This window comes from Budorcas taxicolor, chromosome 5 (assembly GCF_023091745.1).
Source record: "Budorcas taxicolor isolate Tak-1 chromosome 5, Takin1.1, whole genome shotgun sequence".
Lineage (NCBI taxonomy): Eukaryota > Metazoa > Chordata > Mammalia > Artiodactyla > Bovidae > Budorcas > Budorcas taxicolor.
Genome location: NC_068914.1, coordinates 101,324,059 through 101,344,847, shown reverse-complemented (window position 1 = coordinate 101,344,847; position 20,789 = coordinate 101,324,059). Strand labels below are relative to the sequence as shown.

Below are 20,789 nucleotides of genomic sequence, written 5' to 3'. Positions count from 1 at the left end.
GCACATGAAGGAAAAGAGTACTATATCAATCTAGTTCCTTGATTTCTCTACCCTTTGTTTCTTGGACTAAATATAGTGTGCTACAGAAATCAATTCTGTGACTCCACAAGACAGAGGAAAAGCTCAATTCTACTTCACTTTAAGGCTTTCATTTTGTCCTTACCGATAGTTGCCTTACCTTCTGTTGTGTCTGAGGGATGAGAATAATCAGTGTTGGTATATAGGATGGGAGTAAGGAGCCCAGGAGGGGACCATAAGTGGGAGTGCTGCAGGAAAAAAATAGGTGCTAGATGAGTTATGACGAAAGGGAAGCTGAGAAGAGCAGGTGGGCGGAACCCTCACAGGCATGTGAGCTGGGAGATAAACCTCTCTGTGAATGGTGTTTCCCATGCATAGAAGGACTTCCTGCCTTTGTCCCAGCTATCTCTCTAGGTTGTAGGGGGAGTAGGCGTTGCTGGATCCTAAGCCTTGGTGGGCAGGAGAGAGAGGTGTGGAGTCTGGAACTGGAACTCCTGGTTCTCTCTTGGAGGGCTCCTTCCACGGAGGAAGCAGCATGATCCAGCTGTTGCCAGCTGCAGTGGAAACTCTGAGCTCAGTGTCTCAGGCTGCTCAGACCCCGCGAGCCCCACCCTAAGGCCTGGGTGGAGATAGCAGCATGTGTGTTCTCCAGCTCGCAGTCTCCTTCATCCCTTCTCTTGCCTAAATTTGGGGAAGAATCCAAGTATGCAGCCCAGAAGGGTTAGGATCACATCTATTCCAGCCTCCAGGGCCCTGCTTGGCTTATTCTGTCTAATCCGAGGGACACAGAGCCCCACTAGAACAGTCAGGGGCTGTCAAGGAGCAAAGCAAATACATCAATCGTCATCTGTTCTTTAGGGATGGAAAAGTAGGGGGAAAAAATGCTTGTTTCAGGTAATTCAGTCCCTGCCAACTGTTTCCAGTTAAATTTTATACTCCTGACTTTGTTAGTGATTTCTTTTCTGTCTGTCTAATATGGTTCACCCTCCTGGAGTAGAATGTAGAGACTTCTTTCTAGTAGAACACTTCTAATATATCCCGGAACAGTGATACTCCACCGTTCACAAGTTTGGGGAACTCCACAGGACCCCACATGGCTAAAGTATAATTTTAAAAGGTTGAAGAACATAACTCTCCTACAAATATAGGTGAGCCTATGCCAAATATTTACTTTACTCGTTAATGAGGGAACTAGCAGAATGGTAAGAATGGGGTCAAAGAGCATTTGAGAGACTGAGTATCGATAGGTACTGAAGGAAGAAAGTTGGAATAAGATTAGGTTACAGAGAAAAGTGCTTCATACCCTTTAGAACAGTAAAACAGAAACCGTTGGGATTATCTTTTCTAATGGACAAAAATTACTTGTATCTCTACTAGATAAGAATCTACAAGTTAATATGTATTTTCATAAAATCTGAGCCTCATCAGTAATAAACAGCAACCCAGAGAAACATCCTTCTCGATAATAGAATATACCTTGAATGGGCCTTGTAGACAATGTTCCAGAATGACATTGAAAGAAGGTGAAATCCTCATTTTGCCTTATCAAGTTTTAGGTAATTTTCTTAACACAGCTCTTGCATTTAGTCTAATGCTCAGTCCCCTCCCTAACACACTGAGATCTTGACAGATAGAAATCAGGGAATTCCTTGGCAGTCCAGTGATTAGGACTTGGCATTCTCACTGCTAGGGCCCTAGAATCAGTCCCTAGTTGGGGAACTGAAATTCCATAAGCCACATGGCACGGCCGAAAAGAGAGAAGTCTTAGACACTAAAGCCCCAGAGAGAGCCATTTGGGTAAATGTTGAGGTCCTTTGGATGTAATATTATAATAATAGCAATTAACAATGTTCAGGTGTTTTTTGGTAGACATTAGTGCTTTGTATTCATGATCTCATTTCATATTCCCAACAGTCTTCTCTCCATTTTACTGATGGTGAGACTGAGGCACAGAAAGATTAAATGACTTGTCCAAGATCACACATAGCTAAGTGGCAGAATCAGGATTTGAATAAATGCATTTTGGTTTAAGTTGACCTTCAATCAGGGGGCCAGTAGAAGAGTGAGGAGTGGGACATTAGAGAAGAGAAATAGATTTTCATGGGAGAAATGCTGTTTGTCCAAAGGAAGATAAGTAATATCAAGGATTACTTTTAGTCTTCAGGGAATTCTTGGCAGAGCTCTGCCCTTGCACACTGCTGAATGGACGTCACCAAGCTTCTTTCCCCGGAAAAGACAGTAGTCTCTTTCTAACTGGTATCTGAGTCTTACTTGGGGGAGAAGAGAGAAATGTGTTGATAGTGTAGCGACTATAGTTACCTTATTTCTTGTAGATGCCTTTGGGGGATAGGTTTATATGAGAGGTGTGACATTTTAAATTCATTTGTTCTTATTGCTAAGGATTGAGCAAGGACAGTTTTTCCTAGTGGGAGTGAAGACAGGGCATGGATTCCTCTACATGTCGCAGCCTCTGTCCTGTCTAAACCCCTGCCCCCAGATTATCACTTTGCATTTTCCTCTCCCTTAGATACGGCAAGATTGTCTCCACTAAAGCCATCCTGGACAAGACCACAAACAAATGCAAAGGTGAGAGTACAGCTGTTCCTGCTGATGGAGAACAGCTGCAGGTGAGGCCCTCGCTTGCCTCCATCCCTCACTGCTTCAGGCTCCTGATTTCCAGTACCAGGGTGGTGTCTCTCAGGGGTTCAGGCTTGAAAGTCAGGTAGGTATTTAGATTCTTTGGTGACCAGAGAGCTTGAGCTAAAAATGCTGTTTGGGGGACCCAAGGCTAGAAGCCTGCACAGAGTGCCTTTGAGTCCTTTGACTGCGCCTTTGTGTCATGTTCCCCTGGATTGGGTGGTAGATATGAGTACGTGAGACATTTCTACTTAGCAAAGCACTGTAAATGTCTTTTATGTCTTTTAGATTGGGCAACTTAATTTTGTTGGGGTTTTGAGCAATTCTAGGTGGAGAGGGAAAGAGGGAAGGGGCTGGACGCTGGGGTGAGGAGGGGCTTCTTCCAGCAGGTGGCTGGCTGTCTACAGTGGAGAGGCTGTATTTCCTACATGCCTAGCATTTCTGGGATGTGGCTAGAAAAGAGGAGGGAGTTCTTCTGGAAATAGAAGAGGGCCGTGAGTTACTAGAGGAGCCTAGTTCTTGAAACCTTGGGTTTTTCTTAGGGGAGAGGGAGGAACGCAAGGATACTACAAAGATCTCATGGCCCTTGGCATTCTTAGCTATAAAGTAGACCAAATCTCACAGGGTTTGGGGAGCCCGTGGAAAACCACCTGAAACCTCTTGAGCTCTCTTCCTCCCTGCCACTTCTATTACGTGGGTCGTAACTCTTCCTCTGTTTCCTGAAAAGCCGGGGCCTCCTACCTCCCTTCCACCTCCTGCCTCCCAGTGACTCTGTTTCCCTGTTCCAGGCTATGGCTTTGTGGACTTTGACAGCCCTTCAGCAGCGCAGAAAGCGGTAACAGCACTGAAGGCCAGTGGTGTACAAGCTCAGATGGCCAAGGTAAGGGTACTGCCCCATGTCTGTTCCTCTGAGAGGTGGTAGTTAGCCTCCAAGGTGTCCGGGGGACTTAAGAGCCACGTGGTTGAAGGGCAGGGGCTTCCTGCAGTGCGTTTTGACTAAATCTAGTCTCAACCAGGGCCCCACTGAGTGCCTCTGCTGCTAGAGGAAGGCGGTATTCAGAACCCATGGCAGATAGCTCTGTCATCTCTCTTCCTCTCATCAAGTGTTACAAGCAGGCAAGAGGGTCCAGAGGCTTCTTCCCTTCCTCCAGCTGTTTCCCTGTCTCCACCCTGGTCCCACTTTGCTACCAAACAGCTTGTGGTATTTTTGCAACATTCTCTGAAGCAGCCAGTTGTGCAACTCCAAAGTTCAGAATGCTTTCCACCTCCCAGCACTGTTCCTGTAGGAATGGGCGGGGGTGGGGCGGGTGGTATGTAGGGTGTCAGGGGGGTAGACACCACAGAGAGAAAGGAAACTGTCCCTTCCTTTCTCCCATCTGTCTGCAAGTTTTCTTTTCATTTAGGCTACTAGAAAGCTAGAGACTTTCCCTCCTCTCTTAGGTGGAGTTACCCTCTTGCCTTTTTAAGGTCATTGTGAATACCTGAGAGGGGCTGATGCAGCAGGCCTGCCAGCCATCCTTTCCTGTAATGGTTGAAGGAAAAGGAAGCCCTGAAAGGAAAGGCCGAAGAGGGAGGAAGGTTGCAGCTGACCCGCTGTCTAGGGCAGAGTGACTGCTTAAATTCTTAGCGGCACCGCGCAGCGCTGGGCAGTTGTTGCCATTTTACAGAGTCTGCCCCCTGGAGGTGCTCTCTCACCTCTTCTTTCTGGAGAAAACCCCTCTGACTTTGGAGTGACTTCAGACTTCCTGTGAGACTGGAACTTCTAGGGTGACCCCGTGCGCTGTACATCTGTCTCTTGGTGTAGCCCCCCTACTTCCCTTCTCTCTTCTTCTAGCGTGCCCTCCATCAGGGAGTGTACAGACATTCCTGCTACTAAGAGGAGTCTGCTGTGGCCGGAAGAGGGGGGAGGGAGATTACTCAAAACAATCCAACCCTGGAAGCGAAGGCAGTCCAGGAGAATCCAGCCTCTGGGACAGGCTGCCGGCTGGGAGAGAAGAGTACTGCCCTGCCTGGTTCTTAAAGCGACAGCCCAAAACTTTGTCTATGACTTGTCTTATAGGCTCGTACAGTGCTAGAAATAGTAGATCTGTGTGGTTTTAGGCCTAGACTCAATATATAACGCATAACCCATGGTAGTGGGACTAGGTGTTAAAATAGTTGCGAAGATTCTCTTTGTTCAGTCATCCCTTCCTCCTCTCTCTTTTCTGAAATGTCATTTTGTGAATAACGGCTGAGGTTGGGAGAGGGTTAAGAGATATGAAATTCATTTTTTCACTTTTATTTCCATAGCAACAGGAGCAGGACCCCACAAATTTATACATCTCAAACCTCCCACTGTCAATGGATGAGCAAGAACTGGAGGGGATGCTGAAGCCCTTTGGCCAGGTTATCTCCACTAGAATCCTTCGAGACACCAGTGGGACCAGCAGAGGGGTTGGCTTTGCCAGGTGAGGGATGCCAAGAGTGGCAAATGATGACGTTAATAAAGAATGTCACATAGAAGGTCATCAGAAAGTCTGTGTCCTACTACCCCCAGGACCAAAATACTGGCCAAAAGTTCTTGACAGTAAATCAAAAGTTCATTTAATTATAAGTCACAATACTCAAAAAAACTGTTTGCTCTCAAATCTTTATGCTTTCGCCACTATTTCCTGTTACTCTAGCCTTTGTTCCTTTGATCTAGAACTAAGCAGAATAAAAGATTATAATTCTGTATCCTGTTTTAGTTTCCTGAGTATTTCTCATCCTATTATCTCATTTGGGCTTCCCTAGTGACTCAGATGGTAAAGAATCTGCCTGCAATGCAGGAGACCCAGGTTCAATCCCTGGGTTGAGAAGATCCCCTGGAGAAGGGAATGACAACCCATTCCAGTATTCTTGCTTGGAGAATTCCATGGACAGAAGAGCCTGTCAGACTACAGTCTGTGGAGTTGCAAAGAGTCAGACACGACTGAGCGAACCTCTGTCTGTCTTATCTCATTTACTCTATGAAATAAATATTTTTTATTAAAAAAATAAGTTATTGATAGTAAATGCAATGAAATTCAATTTTAACTATACAGTTTGAGTTTTTACTTATGTAGTTTTTTTAATTTTTAAAAAATTGGAGTATAGTTCCTTATAGTGTTGTTGAAATAAATATTAATTCTCTATTTTATGGAAAAGAAAACCCAAGTTCTCAACATGAAGTGATTTGCCGAAGGTCTCAGGAGTGGGTGGTAGAGGAGAGCCCTTGCCCTTGTGGCTTCAAGATAGGCAGGATTAGATGGAAGATCTGGTCTACCTTTCCAGATCTGTTGAGAGCCTTAAATTCTCCATCCAGCTCTACCACTAACTGCCCGTGTGGTATCAGACCTTTATGAGCCTTGGTTACCCGGTGAAGCAGAGGTTTAGATGGGTGATTTTCTTTTTTTAAAAAAAAATTAATTTGTTTTAATTGGAGGATAGTTACAGTGTTGTGATGGTTTTTGCCGTACATCAGCATGAATCAGCCATAGGTATACATGTGTCCCCCCATCCTGACCCCCCCCCCCACCCCCGTCCCCCATCCTGTCCTCCCAGGTTGTCCCAGAGCACCGGCTTTGGGTGCCCTGCTTCATGCATCTGACCAGCACTGGTCACCTAGTTTTCATACGGCAAGGCGTATGTTTCAGTGCCACTCTGAAGTCATCCCACCCTCCCACTGAGTCCAAAAGGCTTATCTGCCTCTGTGTCATCTCTGCTGCCCTGCAGGTAGGATCATCGGTACCATCTTTCTAAGGTGTTTTCTAGAGCTGTAGAGTTTTCCAGGGCGCCTTCTTTGGAGCTTAGTGTCACTGGTGGTGTAGGGCTTCAGCTTTCCCTAGCCCACTTAGGAAATGGTTTTTATTTATTTTAAGATTTTGCTTGAAAGGAGATTCTGATGCCATTCTAAAAAGTTTGAAAAGACCTGGACTAAGTGATCTGAAAGTCCTTTTTTCTTTTTTAATATTTTCTCTGGTCCAAGAACACTGCTTTACTCTGCAGCGTTCAGACCTTGGGAACGTGGAATAAGACCTCTTCCCTAGCCTACTCAATCTCGATGGCACCACCTGCTGGTGACCCCATGTATAACTAAAGGGGCATTTCTAAAGCTTGTAATCAAACTTTTTTGTTCCCATATTCTCTTAAAGCAGAAGCTCCATTTCGTCCTGATAATTTTCTTTGCCCTAGACCAAAAGAAATACTTAACAGTTTAATTTATCAAGTAACTAAATGGTCTAAACATTCAAAAAATTTTTAGTATTTTAACAACTTTGAAGTTATTTGAAAAATACATTGAAAGAGAAAATATTTTTATCTCATTCTTAAATAACTATACTTTCAGTGGATGTGGGCCTGTTGGACACTGCACATTTCTCAAACCTTGGAATCATACTGAACAAGGACACCCTCATTTCCTGTTATACGTTAGTTTTCTTATGATACTTGCTTTTGTCATAGCAACTACTGAAAAACCAGATTGTAGAAATATTGAACTGTTTAGAGTTAGTAGTCTTTACAATCAGTAGCCAATTAGTGTTGCTGTATTTTCTTCAGAAAGTTAAAGTATCCCTTGCTATGCCTCTGTGAGCTCATCACAATGACCCAGGGTGCCTCAAAGCCCGGTTTAGGAACTATGGCTTTGAAGTCTTGAAAAGCCATGAAATCTCTTGTATGTTTCTACATTAATAACTTCAAATTTTCTTCATACATTTAGATTCTTGCAAAGTATAATTTCCAGCAAATTATAAATATTATGTTAATAATATTTACATAATGTTAATAATAATTTAGACTATGCTAGTCTAAATAAAACTGTCATACTATTTTAAAATATATCCAAATGAAATCTAAATGTAGCAATTTAATACACAAAATCATTTCAGAAATACATGGGGCATTTCTTTGTTTTAAGTCATAACTCTTAAATAATTCTTATAGTATTCCTGTTTCTCTTAATCTTGTATTGCCATCTTATTTCCCTACAGAATTGTATTTTAGTTTAAAATATTTTTTTAATTTTTTTGATCTTTTTTATTTTATTTTATTTCGGGATGTTTTATTTTTACTTTTATTTATTTTACTTTACAATACTGTATTGGTTTTGCCATACATCAACATGAATCCGCCACGGGTGTACACGTGTTCCCAATCCTGAACCCCCCTCCCACCTCCCTCCCCATACCATCTCTCTGGGTCATCCCAGTGCACCAGCCCCAAACATCTTGTATCCTGCATTGAACCTAGACTGGCGATTCATTTCTTATATGATATTATACATGTTTCAGTGCCATTCTCCCAAATCATCCCACCCGTGCCCTTTCCCACAGAGTTCAAAAGACTGTTCTATACATCTGTGTCTCTTTTGCTGTCTCACATACAGGGTTATCATTACCATCTTTCTGAATTCCATATATATGTGTCGGTATACTGTATTGGTGTTTTTCTTTCTGGCTTACTTCACTCTGTATAATTGGCTCCAGTTTCATCCACCTCATCAGAACTGATTCAAATGTATTCTTTTTAATGGCTGAGTAATATTCCATTGTGTATATGTACCACAGCTTTCTTATCCATTCATCTGCTGGTGGACATCTAGGTTGCTTCCATGTCCTGGCGATTATAAACAGTGCTGCGATGAACATTGGGGTACACGTGTCTCTTTCAATTCTGGTTTCCTCGGTGTGTATGCCCAGCAGTGGGATTGCTGGGTCATAAGGCAGTTCTATTTGCAATTTTTTAAGGAATCTCCCCACTGTTCTCCAAAGTGGCTGTACTAGTTTGCATTCCCACCAACAGTGTAAGAGGAATCCCTTTTCTCCACACCCTCTCCAGCATTTATTGCTTGTAGACTTGGATCGCAGCCATTCTGACTGGTGTGAAATGGTCTCATTGTGGTTTTGATTTGCATTTCTCTGATAATGAGTGATGTTGAGCATCTTTTCATGTGTTTGTTAGCCATCTGTATGTCTTCTTTGGAGAAATGTCTGTTTAGTTCTTTGGCCCATTTTTTGTTTGGGTGGTTTATTTTTCTGGAATTGAACTGCAGGAGTTGCTTGTATATTTTTGAGATTAGTTGTGTGTCAGTTGCTTCATTTGCTATTATTTTCTCCCATTCCGAAGGTTGTCTTTTCACCTTGCTTATAGTTTCCTTTGTTGTGCAGAAGCTTTTAATTTTAATTAGATCCCATTTGTTTATTTTTGCTTTTATTTCCAGTATTCTGGGAGGTGGATCATAGAGGATCCTGCTGTGATTTATGTCTGAGAGTGTTTTGCCTATGTTCTCCTCTAGGAGTTTTATAGTTTCTGGTCTTATGTTTACATCTTTAATCCATTTTGAGTTTATTTTTGTGTATGGTGTTAGAAAGTGTTTTGGTTTCATTCTTTTACAAGTGGTTGACCGGTTTTCCCAGCACCACTTGTTAAAGAGATTGTCTTTAATCCATTGTATATTCTTGCCTCCTTTGTCGAAGATAAGGTGTCCATAGGTGTGTGGGTTTGTCTCTGGGCTTTCTATTTTGTTCCCTTGATCTATATTTCTGTCTTTGTGCCAGTACTATACTGTCTTGATGACTGTGGCTTTGTAGTAGAGCCTGAAGTCAGGCAGGTTGATTGGTCCAGTTCCGTTCTTCTTTCTCAAGATTGCTTTGGCTATTCGAGGTTTTTTGTATTTCCATACAAATTGTGAAATGATTTGTTCTAGCTCTGTGAAAAATACCGCTGGTAGCTTGACAGGGATTGCATTGAATCTGTAGATTGCTTTGGGTAGTATACTCATTTTCACTATATTGATTCTTCCAAGTTTAAAATATTTTTATAGTTGAAAGTCTTTGTATGAATCATTCTGCTATACTTCTCTGCAACAAAAATATAAATTATTTTTTTTATTGTGCCTCTGAATCATTTTGCATTAATCCATAGGAAATTATCTTTATAAATAGTTAACAGTTGCCCCAAACAACATAAATATATTAAAATGTTGATACAAAATTGTTTTATATGAAATAAATTTTATTGGAAATGCTTCTTTTAGGTTTTTATAATTAAATCATGTAGCCATCAGTGAATATTGTTTATTGCTGTAACAAGACAAAATTTAATGTCAGTTCTATTTGTGTTTTGTTTTCATGTAAGGAACCTTGTTCACATAAATAAGTAAATGGGAATGGAAAGAGTTTTGCTAAAATAGGAATTCTTTGAGTTCCTTCTGAATTATATGCCAAGAATCAGGGTGATCTGTCATCAAAATTGACTTTTTTTAATGTGACAATTGACAGCTTGTTGAGTCCTTTAGCTTTGTGGGAAGGAAGAATTGGAAACATGTAGCTTAAAAAAACACCTTGTAACTCAGTCCTCTGTGCTCCCTATTGAGCTTTGGGATGAGTCTGGAGTAAACTGAGCAGAGTAGTTGTGAAAGGGGCCTCAGCCTTGATCGCTAGTGATGATGAACTCCCTCAGGAGGAAGTTGAATTTCTGAAAGTGATTCTTTTAAAGCCCTACATGCCTGTCACCCTTTTGAAAGACTCAAGAGTAGGAGTAACCCAACTGAACACTGTTTGCTCTAGAATGTTCAGCATGGTTTTCACTAGAAAGTTCCATTTAAGGTCTTTTTCTAGTATCTGCCAACATGGAGATTGTTCAGATCTTTAGTGGTTATTGGCATAGAAAATAGACTAACTTACTTTAATGTGCAAAAGGGGGAAAATACTGTACCTTGTCTTATGTAGATCTTCATATAACTTATAGAACACATTAATACGCATTATCTCATTTGAGTGCTGTATAGTACGGTAGATGGAGATTTGAAGCAGAAATGAGGAATGAGTCTGGAGGACTTTCGTGCATGTTCTAACTCACAGAGCCTGTGAGTGGTGAACAGGCACCACGAATTCCTTACTCATTTTCTCTTTCCCCAACAAGACACTTTAGCTGTGTAGCTTCTAACATTGTTCTGTCACCATAAACCCTGTCTTAATACTCTTTCTTCTTACAGATTCATGAAATCTTTTTTCCCCATTTAAAAAATAATTGAAGTATAGTTGAATTACAATGTGGTGTTAGTTTCAGGTGTGCAGCAAAGTGGTTTATGTATTTTTCATAAATACGTTTGCATATACACATGTATCTTTTTCATATTCCTTTCCATTATGGTTTATTACTTCCCTGGTGACTCAGATGGTAAAGCGTCTGTCTACAGTGTGGGAGACCCGGGTTTGATCCCTGGGTCGGGAAGATCCCCTGGAGAAGGAAATGGCAATCCACCTCAGTACTATTGCCTGGAAAATCCCGTGGACAGAGGAGCCTGGTAGGCTACAGTCCATGGGGTCGCAAAGAGTCGGACATGACTGAGCGACTTCACTTTCGCTTTATTACAGGATACTGAACATAGTTTCCTGTGTTCTACAGTACGACACTGTTTATCTATTTTACGTATAGTAATTTGTATCTGCTTACCTCACACTCCTAGTAAGCCTCCCTCCCCCGACTCATGAAACCTTAAGGAAGTTATTGGTAGCTAATTAGACCTTTATAAGTATAGCCAGAACAAAAAATTAAATATTGGCAAATTCTTAGGTTGTACAGTTTTATCAGAGTGAAGGAACAGAGAAATTCCCTGGTGGTGCAGTGGTTAGGACTCAGCCCTTTCATTGTTGTGACTTGGGTTCAATCCCTGGTCAGGAAAGTAAGATTATGCAAACAGAGCCCAAAAAAACCTAGGAAAGTTTCCATTAGGAATTTTGTAATAAAAAAATAATGGTAATAGCCACTGTTTATTGTATCCTTATTTAGGAACCCAGACACAATACTGAATACTAGACCCATCCATCAGTATCTTCTTTGGAATATTCATGGCTTGCAGACCCCCATTATTCCTTTCAGGATCCCTAGAGGAACCAGTTGAGAAAACCTTCATCAGAAGCTGGGGTTTCTTCTCTAAGATGCCTTGAATTTGTGTAGAGGAAGCTCTGTTTCTGTAGTTGACAATTTTTGGAGCATTTGTGGGGCTGGGAACTTAAGAGCTTTTTCTTTAAATGTAGGGAGGGTGTAGATCCTGGAGAAGCTAGACCCTAACTCCTCTTGTGCTCCTTAGGATGGAGTCCACAGAGAAGTGTGAAGCCATCATCACCCACTTTAATGGAAAATATATTAAGACACCCCCTGGAGTACCAGGTGAGGCATCTGGGAATCAGGCTGAGAGGCCACAGGTTATGACTTCTGTGAAGATTCTGGAGGCTTTTTGCATGAGTGAATGGGCTAAGTGAGGTGGGACTCAGCTGCCTGTCTGTTTTCTCTCTCGGCAGCCCCATCTGATCCCTTGCTTTGCAAATTTGCTGATGGGGGTCCAAAGAAACGACAGAACCAAGGAAAATTTGTGCAGAACGGACGGGCCTGGCCAAGAAATGGAGACATGGTAAGAGGCCCTCTCGGAGATAAGAATACTAATGACATTAAAATGGAATGGATGGGACTTCCATGGCGGTTCAGTGGTTGGGACTCTGCTTCCACTGCAGGGAAGGCGGGTTCGATCCCTGGCCAGGGAACTAAGATCCTGCATGCTGAATGGGGATGCTAAGGAAAAAAAAAGAAGGAATGAAAATTTCCATGGCTTGATTCCTGGGGTAGGCTTGAGAGCTCCAGTATGTAAATGAGCAATGCTGGCTGCTTCACGCACTCATCAGTGTGAATGGGATTGTGCACCCTGCACAAGCAGGAAAACCCTGGAACAGTTACTGTGGGGACTAGTCCAGACCTGGCTTTTAATCAGTTGAACCAAACGCTTCCCCAGCCTTGGAATTCTGGGCCTGCTCCTGTTCTCACCTAAGCGCTCACAGTGTGCGTGCTGTGTTCTTTCTTTCTAGGGTGGCATGGCTTTGACCTATGACCCCACCACAGCTCTTCAGAATGGGTAAGGGTGTCGTATGTAAACAGCCCGCCTGAAAATGCCACAGCCGTGTGTCCAGGCCCTCGTGTGGTTTGCCTTGATGTTTGTGGCTGTATCTGTCAGTGGGGGCCCTTGCCTTGCAGTTTCCTGTGACTCCTTACTGATGTGGTCCCTTCCTACAGGTTTTACCCACCTCCTTACAACATCACCCCCAACAGGATGCTCGCTCAGTCTGCACTGTCCCCGTATCTTCCATCTCCTGTGACGTCGTATCAGGTACGTTCATGCCCAGAAAAGGGCTCGGGTTTGCCCTGCCGTTGTGTTTTAGGCTGGAAACAACTTGCTGTTTTTTCCATTGTTTCCTTCACACAGATTATATGTAAACAGTTTTACATAAAAGTGTAACACATGATCCCCTTACATGCATACAGGCTGTTGTAGAAGCACCCTTTGTACTCTCCGTTCACCATTCCCACAAGCAAACCCAGTTAGTTTCCTGCTAGTTTCCACCTTTTTTTTTTTGTCATTTTCATGTACCTATAAATATATGGTTTTGGAAGTCATTGTTTATGTTATAAAAATTTGCCATATTAAATGTCTTTTTTACACTTTTCCCACATAAACCAGTGATTCTCCAAGCGTGGTCCCTGTACCGGCAGTATCAGCCCTACCTGGGGATTTTTAGAAACAAATTCTTGGACCCCACCCTAGATCCAGAGGAACTCTGGGGGACGAGTCCTCCCAGCCTGAGATTTAACAAGCCCTCCAGGTGGTTCTATGCAGCTCTGTTCTAATTATTTCTTTTTAAATAGTCACATTATAGTTCATGCCGCATAAATACCAGAATTCTTTCACTAGACCCCCGTGAAGAGCATTCTTTGGATTTCAGTTTTTTCTGGTACAAATGATGCTCTGGTAAACATGCTTTTGCCTGTTTCCTCACAGACGAGTGCTTTTGTTTCTGGGGGCTAGAGCCCAAGGGGTGAGGTGGTAAGGTTGAATGATACACAGACTTTTGGCTTTATAGATGTTACAGATTTCTTTCCACAAAAGCTGCCAGTTCATATTTCCACTGGCAACATATGAGAGTACCTATTTCCCTCCAGCCAGAGGTGGCATTGCTCTTATAAAGCTTTTCCTATCTTGGTAGGTGTAAAGTACAGTGTTGCTTTAATTTGCACTTCCCTGACTGAAGCTGAGTTTAAGCATTTTTTGGTCATATTTTGATTTGTTCTTTCCTGATTACTCTTCATATACTTGGCCCGTTTTCCTATTTATTTGTTCTTTTCCCATCAGCTTACAAGAACCGTCAATATTATTGGGATGTCTCTGTTGGTCCAGTGGCTAAGACTTTGTGCTTCCAGTGCAGGGGGTCAAGGTTCTATCCCTGGGTGGGGAACGAGATCCCACTTGCCACAAGTAAAGTTCCTGCATGCTGCAGCATTCCACAAATAAGACCTGGCACAGCCAAGTTTAAAAAAACACCTCCACAGTACACGCTCATCCGGTGGGATATTCTGAATGCTGGAGGGACTGATTTCTAAGTTACTCACATACGCTTGCCAGGCTCTCTACTGCCTTGCTTCTGGGCAAGGAATCAGGCTCAGCTATGGTTTTTTATCACATGCTTTAAAAAAAAACAACAAACTGTCAATATTATTGGAATTTCCCTGGTGTTCCTGTGGTTAAGACTCTGAGTTCCCTATGCAGGGGCACAGTTTCAGTCCCTGGGCAGGGAACTAAGATCCTGCATGCCTGGCCAAAAAAAAAAAAAAAACAGCTATTATAAGTGTTAATCTTCTGAATGTTATCTTTGTTACAAGTTTTTTTCCAAAACTTTTTTTCCCCACTGACTTTGTGGTCCTCAAACTTCAGCTGTGCTGAATCAGTTGGAGAGCTTATTCAGTTCAGTCACTCAGTCATGTCCGACTCTTTGTGACCCCATAGACTGCAGCACGCCAGGCTTCCCTCTCCATCACCAACTCCCGGAACTTGCTCAAACTCCTGTCTGTCGAGTCGTTGGTGTCATTAAACCTAGGTCAGAAAGCTTATTAAACGTACTGGGCACCACACTTAGAATTTCTGATTCAGCAAGTCTAGGGTGAGAGACAAGAATTTGTATTTCTAACAAGTTCCCAGGTGTTGCTTCTGCTGCTGGTCCAGAGATCATACTTTGGGAATCAATAGTTTTTGCTATATACAAAAGTTTAACATTTGTATATAGTTAAATATGTCTGCTTTTTTTTTTTTTTCTCATAGCTTTCTAATTTCTTGTCCTAATTCCAAAGGTCTTCCCAGTCTGTATATTGTTCATGTGGTCCCCAAGATTTATTTGTTTGTTTTACATTTAAATGTATAGTTACCAGGAATTTATGTTTGTATATGACTTAAGATAGGGGTCCTGTTGTATTCCCTTCAAAGTATTCACCAGTTGTCCTAGCACCAAATTATTAAATAATCCATACTTTTCCTGGGCTTCCCTGGTGGCTTGGCCAGTAAAAAAACCTGCCTGGAATGCCAGAGACCTGGGTTTGAGCCCTGGGTTGGGAAGATCCCCTGGAGGATGGCATGGCAACCCACTCCAGTATTCTTGCTTGGAGAATCCCCATGGACAGAGGAGCCTGGCAGGCTACAGTCCATGGGGTCGCAAAGAGTCAGACATGACTGAGCGACTAAGCACATCCTTTTCCCACTGAATTGAGATGCCACGTTTGTCATATAATAAACACTGGAATTTTTTCTGTATCCATTATACTCTTCCACAATGGCAACCCACTCCAGTACTCTTGCCTGGAGAATCCCATGGACGGAGGAGCCTGGTAGGCTGCAGTCCATGGGGTCGCTAAGAGTCAGACACGACTGAGCGACTTCACTTTCACTTTTCACTTTCATGCCTTAGAGAAGGAAATGGCAAATCACTCCAGGGTTCTTGCCTGGAGAATCCCAGGGACAGAGGAGCCTGTTGGGCTGCTGTCTGTGGGGTCGCACAGAGTCGGACACGACTGAAGCGACTTAGCAGCAGCAGCAGCAGTGATCATTATATCTGTTCCTATTTCAGTAATATGTTAATTTGATTTCAGTGGCTTTCATAGTATGTTCTAATATTTAATAAGATAAAACCTTCTCCACTCTCTTTTTCATACTTTTCTTTGGGGTGTTTTTTTTTCTTCTTTTTTTGGCATCTGTTATTCTGTATAAGTTTGTGATCATTTTATCTAATTTTTAAAAACCTGAGGGAGGGCTTTAATTGAAATTACATTATACCTATATATTTGTTTAAGAGAATTGACTACTTAAAAGGTACAGTCTTTTCACTTAAGATGTATTTCTTTTCATGTTCTCAAATCTTTGTTGTGTCCTTCAGTAGGATTTTAATTTTGTTTATGTAGGTCTATACTTTTTATTATCATCTTTAGGTGCTTATTGATACACCAAAGAGAGGTTATTGATTTATGTTCATCTATTTTGTATACAGCTCACAGCTCACTTAGCAAATCCTCTTATTACTATTAGTAATTTTTTTAACTTAAATCTCTTAGGTTTTCTAGGTATACAGTTATATCACTGATGCAAAATAATAGCTCTCTTTTCCATTTCAATTTTATGCCAGTTGTATCTGAATTGTATTCCTTTGACTCCACTACCTAATAGGTTACCATAATTGCAGTGTTTTTAATGTGGGTTAATGCTTGCAGCTAAGTTTTTGGTAAATAGCCTTTAATATATATAAGTAGTTTCTTTTTAGTCTCTGTTTTACTTTGTGATTTTTTTTTGAAATTTATTTTTTGGTTGTAACTCTCGGCTCTCAGAATCTTGGTTCCCCAACAAGGGGTTGAACCCAGGCCATGGCAGTGAAAGCTCTGAACCATAGACACTGGACCCCCAGGGAATTCCCTACGTCATGATTTTTTTTTTTTTTAAGTAAATGGCTGTTGGATTTTATAAAATGTCTTTTCAGCATCTAATATTACACTGACTTTTTCCTTCAATTTTGACTTACATTTGTAGAGTTTCTGATTTTGAACAATCCCTATATTTGTGGAATAGACCTACTTGTTTATCAAGATGCATTTCTAGTTTCTCATTGCCTTTTTTCTTTTAAAATTGAGATATAAATTACAGACTAAAAAAGTCTGCTTTCTTAGAATATGCTAGTCAGTAGTGTATATTTATAGGATTATGCAACTGTCACTGTTATCTAATTCCAGAATGTTTTCATTACCTCAGAAAGAAACTCTGTGCCCATTAGTAGCCATTCCCCATTCTCCTTTCACCCTAGCCCCTGGCAGCCGCTGATGTACTTTCTGTATCCATAGATGCGCCTCTTCTGGACGCACTGTCAAAGTGGAAGCATGTAGTAAATGTCTTTTGTGTCTGGGCATCTTTCACATAGCATATTTTCACAGTTTGCTCATGTGTCGCATGTATCGGTGCTTAATTCTTCTTTATGACTGAATCATATTCCATCGCATGGACACGCCCCGTTTTGTTGTCAGTTTATCAGTTGATGGTCATGTGAGCTGTTTCTACCTTTTGGCCATTATGAATAATAATACTCATAGTATTATTGGGTAATACTGCTATGAACTTCTGTGCACAGTTTTTGTGTGGACATATGTTTTCATTTCTCTAGGTATATACAATTGCTAAGTACCTATTAACTCTATGTTTAACTTTTTGAGGAACTGCCAAACTGTTTTCCAAGGTCACTGTACCATTTTACATCCCCACCTGCAGTGTATAACATGTGTTATTCGTTCCTCTTAAAATTGTAGCCATCTAAGTGGATATGAAGTGGTATCTCATTGTGACTTTGATTTATATCTCCCTGGTGACTAGGGACTTCCCTGGTGGATCAGCGGTTAAGAATTTGCCTACAATGCAAGAGACGTGGATTCGATTCCTGAGTCAGGAAGATCCTTTGGAGGAGGTAATGGCAACCCACTCCGGTATTCTTGCCTGGAGAATCCCAGGGACAGAAGAGCATGGTGGGCTACAGTCCACGGGGTCGCAAGGAGTCGGACACAGCTGAGTGACTGAGCACAGCGCGGCAGTGACTAATGGTGTTGAGTCTGTTGAATGTGCTTGTTGGCCATTTGTGTATCTTCTTAGAGAAATATCTATTCAGATTCTTAGCCCATTTTAAAATTGGGTTACTTGAAGTATAAGAGTTGTTAATATTTTTTAAAATATTCTTAAATATTTCTATTTTCTGAGGGGGCACTGAAATTGAAATTGCTAGTCACTCAGTCATGTCTGACTCTTTGTGGCCGCATGGACTGTAGCCTGCCAGGCTCCTCTGTCCATAGAATTCTCTCGGCAAGAACACTGGAGTGGGTAGCCATTCCTTTCTCCATGGGATTTTTCCCACCCAGGGATCAAACCAGGTCTCCTGCATTGCAGGCAGATTCTTTACCAGCTGAGCCACGAGGGAAGCCCCACACTCCAAAACTTACTTGTGTTTTGCTGAAAATTATCAGATCATGGGGTTAAATAATAGTCTCCAGGAAGTTAACATTTTTGTTTATTTTTGCTTGCATTAGAGAGTAACTCAGACATCTCCTCTACAAGTGCCTAACCCGTCTTGGATGCACCACCAGTCATACCTCATGCAGCCTTCAGTGAGTGTTCAGAAGTGGGCAAAAGCCAAAGCGGCAATTTGATGTAAAAGAAAAAGTGGGATTTGATGAAAGGAGGTGTGGGTGTGAGTCCTGGCTCAGTCTCTTGTGTGACCAGGTGTCTGACCTTAAATTCTGAGTTTACTATTCTTAGACAAGGATGCCTCCAGACTGGTAGGCAGGGTGCATGTTCCTGCTGCAGGGCCAGGTGGTTGCTTGCCTGTCATTTTCCGGGATTTTTAAATGTCTGTCAGCAGTGGTTCTGGTAGCCATGAACCACTGGTTCCTGCAGCCTCACAGGATGCTGCCAACTAACTTTGCCCTTTGTTGCTGCTTCTAGGGTTCAGTTCTGACACCAGGAATGGACCATCCCATTTCTCTCCAGCCTGCCTCCATGGTGGGACCTCTTACCCAGCAGTTGGGCCACCTCTCTCTCAGCAGCACGGGCACGGTAAAGCAGGATATTCCTCTTATAAACTCCTGCCACACAAGGAACACCTGTGTAAGACTCTTAGGTTTAAATACGCTTGGATAAGGATGGGAATGACTTCACTGTCATTGAGGACACACTCAGAAAAGGAGATGAACTGAAAAAGTATCAGTCTGTGAGTGAGGAATACAGCCTTCTACTCTGAAACTCATTCGTTTTAACTGATTCCTCTTCATGTAACTAAAGGATCAGTGCTTCTGTCTACGTATTATCTAGTAGGCGTTCACGCACATTTCTTGAAAGCCTCATCAGAATAGTAATAGGAAAAATGGGTGAAGCCTGTTAGGTTTCTCGAAGCTCAGGTGCATTCTGGTTTGTGGAGGAGTGCTTAAAGCAGAGAGGGCAGTGCGTTGAGAAAAAGCAGCAGATGGAAAGAGGAGGAAAAGCAGTCATGTAGGTAGAAGTCTCTCTAAGCCAGTGTACTTCAGTCAGCGGAAGTGCTTTTGAAAAGCACAGTTACATTAGAGCCTCTGGAGAGGGAACTCAGGCACTTACAGTGTTCAAAGCCCCCAGGTGTCTGAATTGTAGCCAAAAACCACTGCTCTGAGCCTGTCCATGCGTCTCATTCCAGTATGTGCCAACAGCTGCAGCTATGCAAGGGGCTTACATCTCCCAGTACACCCCAGTGCCTTCTTCCAGGGTTTCAGTTGAGGTAAGAACTTACAGTCTCTTGGGGTTGAAGACTGGAAAATGAACAGAGGCAGGTTTTTCACTGATTAAAATCTTCCTTGCTCAGTGATGCCAATTCTGTGTTCATAAATAGCTGGTGGGTGTGTGAAGAATATAGGAAGGAGAGACTTAGTCAGTGCCTTTGATTGAGGCCCTTCCTCTCGTTTAGCCAGACAGCAGTTAATCCCAGGGTGCTGGCTTGCGTTGAACAGTGTGCCCTGGGATGAGGATATGAAGTAGCTCAGTCGTGTCTGACTCTTTGCAACCTCATGGACTGTAGCCTACCAGGCTTCTTCCTCCATGGAATTCTCCAGGCAAGAATACTGGAGTGGCTTGCCATTTCCTTCTCCAGGGGATCTTCCCCAACCAGGGATCGAACCAGGGTCTCACACATTGCAGGCAGACGCTTTAACCTCTGAGCCACCAGGGAAGCCCGGGGTGAGGATAGGTTGCTCTAAAATTGGGGAAGTGATGCTGTGAGTGTGCATGTGTATGCGTGCACTCGCACGAGTGTGTGGCAGTGGGTAGGTTGGGGAGGGCACTCAGCTTAGTGAGGCTGCTTCAGTGGGAGGTGAGGGAAGGATGTGCAAGCTGACTCGCCCGCCTTGCCTGTGGTACAGGAGAGTGGCAGCCAGCAAAATCAAGTGCCGGTGGATGCACCCTCAGACCACGGCGTCTACTCTTTCCAGTTCAACAAGTAACAATGGTAAGAAACACACCGAGGGCAGGGTGGGCTGAACAGCCTGATATCAGACTGGTTCTCATGCTTGTCGCTCCCCCTCCCCGCCCTCTCTGGCTTATGCCTCTTTTAGGGTTTCCCTCCCCGTCTTTGTTGAATATAAAAGAATTCTTGGAGATGCTGATGCTCCAGACTCCAGAGGGCTGACCAGGAATACAGCCCTTCTGTGGGCCCAGCTGAGGACTAACACTTGGTCGTCGGTTTTCACAGGCCTGAGCCTGGAAAAAGAAACCTCTGCACCCCTGCCTTCTGCTCTTCCTCCACTCCCGGTGGAGCCTGGGGGGGTGGTGGCTGTCACCTTTTGTGTGTGCTGCAGTCAAGGACATCGACAAAACTTCTTTTCTTTTGTGAAGAAAGTTTGCTGTTTTGCTTTTAACTGCAATATACTCTTATCCTATCCCAAAGAGACATGGTGCCTGGAACTTCTCATCTTTGTGAAAAACCATTTTTGATGTGTTGGACTTATTTGGGAAGGCTTTTTTTATAAAAAAAAAAAAAATTATTTCTGAAGAAAAAAGATGTGGTGCTAGAACACTGATGGAGCCCTTCTTGGGCCCTTCTTGCTGAGTTTAGCAATGGACTTTTTTTTTGTGGGGAGGTGTGTGTAAGAATACACAGACTTTCAATGTTTTGTTTTATAAAGCTCTTAGATTACACATCCCATCTCTTCTTCACATACATTTTATGCCTTCTTTTCCTCATCCAGATTGTTCTTTTTCTCTTTTCCATACAGCA

At 42.6% G+C, this 20,789-nt stretch overlaps 1 protein-coding gene across 2 annotated transcripts in view; it reads left to right on the top strand.

Annotated features, from left to right (window-relative positions):
- RBMS2 (RNA binding motif single stranded interacting protein 2) overlaps positions 1 to 20,463 on the top strand; it is a 56,318-nt gene extending 35,855 nt beyond the window's left edge. The window contains exons 3-14 of one of the 2 annotated variants that reach the window (XM_052641050.1): positions 2,546 to 2,604; positions 3,444 to 3,535; positions 4,945 to 5,102; positions 11,747 to 11,826; positions 11,958 to 12,067; positions 12,516 to 12,562; positions 12,721 to 12,814; positions 18,082 to 18,159; positions 18,497 to 18,607; positions 19,218 to 19,298; positions 19,936 to 20,021; positions 20,128 to 20,463. In XM_052641050.1, coding sequence (XP_052497010.1) covers positions 2,546 to 2,604; positions 3,444 to 3,535; positions 4,945 to 5,102; positions 11,747 to 11,826; positions 11,958 to 12,067; positions 12,516 to 12,562; positions 12,721 to 12,814; positions 18,082 to 18,159; positions 18,497 to 18,607; positions 19,218 to 19,298; positions 19,936 to 20,016 — 991 coding nt within the window. In that variant the 3' untranslated portion in view covers positions 20,017 to 20,021; positions 20,128 to 20,463. The remainder of the gene's footprint in view (positions 1 to 2,545; positions 2,605 to 3,443; positions 3,536 to 4,944; positions 5,103 to 11,746; positions 11,827 to 11,957; positions 12,068 to 12,515; positions 12,563 to 12,720; positions 12,815 to 18,081; positions 18,160 to 18,496; positions 18,608 to 19,217; positions 19,299 to 19,935; positions 20,022 to 20,127) is intronic. The other variant, XM_052641051.1, reaches the window with a different exon arrangement.
- The last annotated feature ends 326 nt before the right edge of the window (positions 20,464 to 20,789 follow it).